The sequence below is a fragment of the Callithrix jacchus genome, chromosome 20 (genome assembly GCF_049354715.1).
Source record: "Callithrix jacchus isolate 240 chromosome 20, calJac240_pri, whole genome shotgun sequence".
NCBI lineage: Eukaryota > Metazoa > Chordata > Mammalia > Primates > Cebidae > Callithrix > Callithrix jacchus.
This window is the reverse complement of record NC_133521.1, coordinates 35,947,330-35,956,155: the sequence shown is the minus strand read 5'-3', so window position 1 is coordinate 35,956,155 and position 8,826 is coordinate 35,947,330. Positions and strand designations below refer to the sequence as shown.

Here is an 8,826-nt window from a genome sequence, read left to right as displayed (position 1 = left end):
CTGAAAGAAAAGTGAATGCCTGTGAGTTTGACAAGTAAGCTCACAATGCCCACTCCACCTCTGCATGAAGTGAGATAGTACTTTCAATGGCAAAAGCCACAGTAACCTTTGCACCAACCTAATCTATAGAACCCTGACGGCTAAAAAGACTACCAAACGCTTAAATACATAAATATACTGAGAGGATTTTGGTAAGAATCTAAACTTAGCTATGTATGTCATACTCTTCATAATCTTCATGCTTAGCTAAAGTCCCCTTATGGCATATAAAAGTTGCCATTTTGTTGCTTTTTTTTTTTCCTGAGACAGAGACTTGCTCAGTTGCCCAGCCTGGAGTGCAACGGTGTGATCTCACCTCACTGCAACCTCCACCTCCTGGGTTCAAGCAATTCTCCTGCCTCAGCCTCCTGAGTAGCTGGGGTTATAGGCGCTCAACATCAGGTCTGGCTAATTTTTGTATTTTTAGTACAGACAGGGTTTCACCATCTTGGTCAGGCTGGTCTTGAACTCCTGACTTTGTGATCCACCCGCCTCAGCCTTCCAAAGTGCTGGGATTACAGGCATGAGCCATCACACCCAGCAAAAGTTGCTATTTTATAATCACTCAAGGTCAAGAACAAGAAAAGTCCACGCCACTATGGCTTCCTCACAAATAAGACGTGCAAGTTGGAGATCACTGAGTCAGGCTCTCTCCACCTGGTTCCCCCTTCCTATTTGGCCAGTAAACCTCTCCCGGAATCTTTGGGGTCAGGGGTAAAGCCCTTCCCTTCCCCTTCCAGACTCCCAATTGACAGATTCTTGTTTCATCAGCAGAGATTGCATTTTGGAGAATAATCACCGGGACCAAGGTACTGCTCACAGCCAGAAGAGTCACAGACGTTGTGGCAAGAAGCACGTGCTACACACCTCCTATGGGACAGGCACTGTGCTAGGCAGAGCATTGGACTGTGCTCTCCAACATGGCAGCCACTCAGCACATGTGGTGTTTTCAATTCCAATTAACTAAAATGAAATCAAATCAAAACTTCACTTCCTCAGTTCTGTCAGCCACGTTTTTAGCACTCAATATCCACATGTGGCCCATGGCTACCATACTGGAGAGCCAGATTATCATCACTGCATCATTACTGATGTGACATGCATTATTGTCAGTCCTTATACCAACCTGATTCGCAATTGTCGTCAGAAGGAGATAGGCTCAGAAAGCTGGTGACCTAAGTTATTTCAATGGTCAAGGGTAAGAGCCGAGCCTTGCCATCAGCAACATTAGCAGGAGAGCTGTGAGGTCCACTATCCCAGGCCACTTTCTTCTCTTGCCACCACCAGGAAGCCACGTCAAATCCAATTTCAAGTACAAGGGAAATGCTAATGTCCCCTGCCCTTTCTGTGAGTGCCCCTCCCCATACACTTTCCACAAAACCTGGAGTTTTTGTGATGTCACCACGTTTTTCCAAATACTCTCATGAGCTATCCACTGATTTTCCCACACCTTTCTCACCCAGGGCCGTACAGCACAGTGCGCATTTAATCTCTTACCCAGGGATGCTCCCAGAGGACATTTGTTTCTCCCAAGCCTTGCCTTGCTATAGGCACTGAGACCTGTTCATAAGTGGTCTCTGAGCTCTCCTGCCAGCAGGACAGGAGAGACTGCGGTAGGATGCAGCAGAGCCTTCTGTTCCTCGGTGGGGTAGGGGAAGGAGTTAGGCGTGGAGGCTGGGCGACTGGTATCACTGGGACACGCTCCGGGTATGGTGCTCACTGAGTGGAAGCCTTCATCTAATTCATTGTAGAGACTAATTCATAGTAGAAACAAGGTTTCACCATGTTAGCCAGGATGGTCTCAATCTCTTGACCGCACCCACATGGTCACGCTTCTGCTTCCATTTCTAACCCCACATTCTGGTTATCCAGTGGGCCCAAGTCCTGAGGACACTGAACCCCAAAACAGCAACACTCTGATATAACACAGTCACCTACCCAACTTAGTTTGCTGGTACTTTTGAGACATACTCCAGTTAGGTGCAATTAGCCAACATTCAAGTCTGACTTGATGAAGTATATTATATTCAATATTAGATAATAGACAACTCTCCTCCAATAAATAAAAATATTCACCCTACCTTTATTTTAGCAGAAACTGTCTTCCTTCTTTTCCCTCCTGCCCTGGCCCAGAATCCCTAAGCAAGGGGATCAGGCGACAGAATAACAGTTTCCACTATTTTCTGACAAGTCCTCATCCATTAGAGTCTATGACAAAAGGCAGGATGGTTACATCACCCTTCACTGAATTCCATACAGTCCCAAATCCATCTCCACATCTTTCCCATCATGTTCTCTGATTAGGCACCTTACGGAAGGAGGAGAAAACAAACTCTCTGATGCCATAGAAAGGAGATCCTTAGAACCCATCAGTGATCAGATGCAAGTGAGATGACTCAAGACCCAAAGATCACAAATCATGGTTGATGACTGGGCTTGTTAATGTGGAAGGCAGGCACTGGGCCAGCAGAAAATCAGGAAGAATCCGCCTCTCTCCTCTCCTAAACTCCTCATTTAAATGGCATTGGCACCCAGTTCAGATCCGTATTTCTTCTTTTATGGCAATGCATTTGAAGGACAGAACAGCCTCTGAGGCATAACCACAGGCACAGAAACCTTCAAGAAGAGGCTGTGCTTATGTAATCGTCGAGAGCAAAGTGATAGGGAAATTTCAAAACTCTGTGATCCACCTGCAGGTAAGTTTCATTCATTTACTTCCGAGACATCCATCCCTCCCTGTGGCATGGAGAACCTTCCTCCATACATCCTTTCACTGCAAGGGATCTTAAGTATTCAGCTCTTGGAATATGTCTGTTTACTTAGCATAAAAACCACTTGGGTGAGCAGAATAAAAGACGTACTTACTTATTTAGTCCTAAGCAGTTCTAACGACTTTAATGCGGTTTTAAAAGTCCTCCCCAAAGGTGAAGGTTAAGGAGGGCAGGTGGGAATGAGAGAAAGAGAAAGCAGCAGTTTCCGCGGCTGTGAGAGGAGTTGGAGGCTAACAGTCAGGCCTGTGACACTTGTTTTTTGTTGTTGTTTTGCTTTGTTTTATTAATATCCAAGGTCCAACTCTGCAGGCCTGGGATATTTGTTTGGAAAAAGGATGATTAATGTAGAGCAGATTTTAAGTTTGGGTAACTGGAATACTGGTATCCAAAGACATTTTTGAAGTCCTTTGGTTTTGAAAAATAATCTACCAAATATATTGTATAAAGTGTGCTTTTTTCATTCAAATGACTTCCTACTACAACAGGTTCACAGAAGAAGTTTTTCATATGGTTGATAAATAACCATCGAAAACATAAAAATATCTTATCACCTTTGTAAACACTTTCAAGTGTAACCACGGTAAGCGCGTCATCCAAAATAATTCATCTTTGGGAAAATAAAGAAGAAAACCCACTCCTAGCCATCAAAGGATCTCCAAGAGAGCTTTACACCAATTAGAAGAAGGATTCAGAACATCAGATACAGATTACCTATGAAACAAAGGAATCACACCTGCTGAAACTTCAGTTGTCACAAATGTATGCTGTTCACCTACCGACACAAAACGGCAGTTTTCAAGCGCTGCACTCAATGAAAGAGATTCTCAAAGTTTCCGAATAAAAAACCAAATCATCCGAAAAACCCACATCATCATTTCCATAAGGACTTTCAGCCATACTTAACGTGCTATTGAGAAACCACATCTTCCACCCAGCCCTCCAAGGCGCATTTACAAGAACAGATTTCACCTAACATTGACGTGAATGTGTTCAAGAACCCTTTACGATGGGCTGGACAATGCAATTATCGAGACCAGACGTGTCCCTGAAAAAAGTGGAAAGGTGGAGACACACGTGTGCAGGTTTCTCTAGGACCCAAGGTGTTTGCGGCGCCAGAAGCTGTTCTCTTACCATGGACTTGGTGAAAGGCCTCGCCAAGGTAAACAGCAGCGTGTACACCCACCAGCCGCGATGGATGTTGGAGTACATCATATTCCCAGGATGAACTGCATTCGAGGTGACCCCGCGTGGGGAGAGGCGTCGGTGCAGCTCGTTGGAGAAGAGAATGTTGCAGAGCTTGGACCTGTTGTAAGCCAGCATGGCCCAGTAGTCGCTTTTTGATGGAGAGAGGCGACTGAAGTCCAGTTTTCCCAAGGAATCGTTAATATCTGTAAATCTTAAAAACAGGAAACACGACATGGAACGACCAAGTTTTGACATTCCATATACTTTTTATTTTTATCTTACTTATTTATGTATGTATTTTACTTTTTGAGACGTAGTCTTGCTCTGTTGCCAGGCTGGAGTGCAACAGCGTGTTCTCGGCTCACTGCAACCTCTGCCTCCCGGGTTCAAGTGATTCTCCTGCCTCGGCCTCCCAAGTAGCTGGGACTACAGGTGTGCACCACCACACCCAGCTTATTTTTGTATTTTTAGTAGAGACGAGGTTTGACCACGTTGGCCAGGATGGTCTTGATCTCTTGACCTCGTGATCCGCCCTCCTTGGCCTCCTAAAGTGCTGGGATTACAAGCATGAGCCTTCACATGGGGCCAGCTTTTTATTAGAAATCTGAGGGAGGTTGGGTGGGGTGGCTCACACCTGTAATCCTGGCACCTTGGGAGGCCAAGAAGGGTAGATCACCTGAAGTCATGAGTTTGAGACCAGCCTGGCCAACATGGCAGAACGCCTTCTCTACTAAAAACACAAAAATCAGCCAGGTGTGGTGGCATGCCTGTAATCCCAGCTCTACAGGATGCTGGGGCAGAAGTCGCTGGAACCCGTAAGGCAGAGGTTGTACTGAGCCGTGATCACGCCACTGTACGCCTGGGTGACAGATTAGCTCCGTCTCAAAAAAAAAAAAGGAATCTGAGGAAACTCTGTAGAGATGACTAAAACCTCAACTTGCATCATCAAAACAAAGTCTCCCCTCAATATTGACAATGGTGACTTAACAGTATCAACACAGGTCACATACGGTGCCTCATGGTTGTAATCCCAGTACTTTAGGAAGCTGAGGAGAGAGGATTTTTTGAACACAGGAATTCAAGACCAGTCTAGGCAACATAGGGAGTCACCACCTCTACAAAAAATAAGCAATTAGTTGGGTATGGCGGGACGTGCCTGTGGTCTCAGCTACTTGGGAGGGGCGGGGGGCGGGGGCAGGCGGAGGATTGCTTCAGCCTGGGTGGTCGAACTTGCAGTGAGCTATGATTGTGCCACTACACTCCAGCCTGGGCAACAGAAACCCCCATCTCTAAAAATAAGAATTAAAATTTAAAAATTAAAGAAAAAAGCATTGCCTCCAAAGGCAGATTTCAGTAAAGACCCACACCCATAAATGGAGCAATCTTAACATGCTGAACACCCCCCAACATGCTGAAGTCCCTCCCCACCCTCTAACATATATTTTTCAAAACCTTCAACAGGAAGTTCAAAGATAATTAAATTAAATGGAAAAGCATCTTAAATAAAGGGCTGCTGTTTTTAGAAACAGAAAGATATCACATTCCGAACCTTTGACGGGGCTTTCCTGGATTATTTTAGCTAATGCTTGAGTCCTGTATATTTTCATTTGAGCATCCAGGAAAATATAGATGAGTCTTGTTGCCTCCAAGACCCTTTTCCAGATTAAAAATTAATGATTATAAAGGGGTTATAACCTTGGTGAGGTGCCATCAATAGTCTTATAGGTTTAAAAGATAAATGTAAACAAAGCCAAGATGAGTTCTGGCACAGTCCAATGTTTTTAAGTATACCCAGGGCGTGGAGGCACACAAATCAAACTAACTAGTTGATGTTTTATAATTGGGTCTCACGGAGTCGTTAAACACCAGCTGTTTGTTTCTTTCCCTTTGTCTCCCTTTCTCTTAAATAACAACAATGTAGTGACTGCCCTTAAAAAAATAGATCACACCAAACAAAAGGAATTTTCTAAAAGGTCTTATCTTTGTCAAAAGGAGCCCTCATATTCTGCTTCTCTAAGTTCATTCTGGGCGCAGAGTCATGAGGAAGCATAATGGGAGACCTCTAGAAAACTGCTAAGAAAAACAGAAAGGAAAAGGTAAAATGAAAATTATGGAATAATCCTTTCGTTCCTTAGTATCAGCAGCTCCGGTTGGGCTAAGACCAAGAAAAGCATCGGAAGGGCAGATGAAATTCATATTTTAATGGAAATTAAATATCCCTTCCACAGGACTCAGTCACTGACATCCAATTTCTAGTGTTAAATACACTGCTGCCCTAAAGTCCTCAACACATCTCATGGCGAGAAACATCATCAAGGATAGAGAAATGAGACCTTCAAATGAACTGTTGGCTGCCTGTTTTCAGGTACCCAAACCATAGGAAGAGCCCGACTTCCAGGCTTAATTGTAAGGTAGTGGAACTTAGCAGGAATTCTGAAAATGTATGACGGCCTTTTTCTGCTCGTCACATGATGGCTGGTGATGGCAGCACGGATGGTAGACGTCTTGTAATGCAGGTGAAGTCTTGCTCAACAAAGATTGCCCCCCGCCTCCCCAGACACTCATTTAGATGAAAAGCCTGTGGATAATTATCTGAGCCTCAAAATATCCACTGAATTTCCAGGTGGGTAGTGCAACAAGTGTGCACACGAAGAAAATACACTTTCAGAATGTGTGTGATTCTTGGAGGGTGCGTGATATGGTTTGCTGTGTCCCCACCCAAGTCTCACTGTGAATTGTAAGAAGCCTCATGTGTCCAGGGCAGGACCAGGTGGGGATAACTGAATCATGGAGGCAGTTCCCTATACTGTTCTTGTGGTAATGAGTAAGTCGCATGAGATATCATGGTTTCTTTCTTTCTTTTTTGAGACGGAGTTTCACTCTTGTTGCCCAAGCTGGAATGCAGTGGCGCAATCTTGGCTCATGGTAACCTCTGCCTCCCAGTGTCAAGGGATTCTCCTGCCTCAGTCTCCCGAGTAGCTGGGATTACAGGCATGTGCCACCATGCCTGAGTCATTTTGTATTTTTTGTAGATATGGGGTTTCTTCATGTTGGTCAGGCTGGTCTCAAATTCCCAACCTCTGGTGATCTGCCTGCCCCAGACTTTCAAAGTGCTGGGATTACAGGTGTGAGTCACCGTGCCCAGCCAGCTGATGGTTTTATAAATGGGAGATCCCCTGCACGAGCTATCTTGCCTGCTGACATGAAAGACATCCCTTTGCTCTTCCTTTATCTTCCGCCATGTTTGTGAGGCCTCCCCCGCCATGTGCAACTGTGAGTCCATTAAACCTCTTTCCTTTATAAATTACCCAGTCTCAGGTATGTCTTTATTAGCAGTGGGAGAACAAACTACCACAGTGAAGCATCACTCAGTGTTGGTGGTACTGGAGTCCACAATACCACACACCTGGTGACAGTGTGCATTTTCTGAGGGTGCATTCAAGGTGACTATCCGTGGACGCTGCATCTCATCTTTCCTGTAGCCCGACTTGAGCATTTACATGTTGCAACACATGCTATTTTGTTTCGCGGTTATTTTTCTTTGCGTATCAGTAAAGCTATATGGAATTAAATATATATTTGTGCATGTAATTTCCAAACTTTATTTCAACATAATAATAAGGCATTATAGAAGAGTTGTCACACCAAGGGGCTACTGAGTTGAGAATCCAATGATCCAAGTTATGGGACGTGACTTGAAAACTCTACCTACATGGCATAGAAAAAAGGGACAAAAATTTAGAGAACATTTAATAGGTACGGAATAAATATAGCACCAACCATTCCCACTCTTGACTCGTCTTTTATCAACTGCAGCCAGAAACCCTTCTTGGAGTATTTGTTTAGCCTGACCCAGTTCAGGGACTACTTCTTCCAGAAAGCTCTGTGTAATGAACTCTTCCACAGTTGGATGTCACAGCAAGTTTTTTAGATGGAAGTCGGGGACAGAATGAAAGAAGCCATGCAAGGGAGGTAAAAATGCACGTTTCCATGGACAGTAAGTATCCACTCTTCAGGACCCAGGCCATGACCCCATTCCTGGTGTTCAGTGGCACCGCTGACCTTCCAAGATCAGTCAAGATGCTCACCGTGCCAACTTCCTGTTCTGTCTGTACATTGTTCCTCTGTCATCACCATACCAGATTGTAAGGCGATTTTCACCTGGTTCCAACTAGATTGTGAACTCCTGGAAAGCAGACCGTAAGGCTTTTTTTTTTTTTTTTTCTGAGATGAAGTCTCAGTTTTGTCGCTCAGGCTGGAGTGTAGTGGTACCATCTCAGCTCACTGCAACCTCCACCTTCTGGGTTCAAGTAATTCTCCTGACTCAACCTCCCAAGAAGTTGGGATTACAGGCGGCCGCCAACATGCCTGACTAACTTTTGCATTTTTAGTAGAGATGGGGTTTCACCATGTGAGCCAGGGTGGTCTGGAACTCCTGACCTCAGGCAATCCACCTACCTCGGTCTCCCAAGGTGCTAAGATTACAGGCATCAGCCACTGCGCTGGGCCTGAATGTAAGATTCTTGAACGTCCCTTAGTCCAGTGCCTGACACACAGTAAGGACTCAACACTGAAACAGAGAACCGAAGTTTGGTCATGGTTTGGAATTCCAAAGCAAAGACCAAACCCTTAATAAAAAAATAAAGGAACACAAATCCCGTGATGAGAATCTGACAGTTTCCCTTGTTTCAACTCTTGCTCTAAAGGTAAAACTTACCACTAAGTTCAACTCTTCTATGTTTTTCATTAATATTTAACTATGGGACTTCCTAATGTTGCGGGATTTTGGTTTTTGGTTACGTATTTTTTGTTTTAGAGACAGGGTCTTGCT

At 44.5% G+C, this 8,826-nt stretch overlaps 1 protein-coding gene across 22 annotated transcripts in view; it reads right to left on the bottom strand.

The window, feature by feature from the left end:
• Positions 1 to 8,826, bottom strand: part of WWOX (WW domain containing oxidoreductase) — a 1,143,691-nt gene that overhangs the window by 788,570 nt on the left and 346,295 nt on the right. For 19 of the 22 annotated variants that reach the window (XR_013530205.1, XR_013530200.1, XR_013530201.1 and 16 more), the window contains one exon: positions 3,942 to 4,206. Coding sequence is in view for 9 of the 22 variants with exons in the window: in XM_002761188.7 (XP_002761234.5) it covers positions 3,942 to 4,206 (265 nt within the window). In the remaining 13 variants the exon portion in view is untranslated. Of the gene's footprint in view, positions 1 to 451; positions 4,207 to 7,304; positions 7,704 to 8,826 lie in introns of those variants that run through there. The other 3 variants (XM_035282437.3, XM_035282438.3, XM_035282439.3) reach the window with 2 other exon arrangements.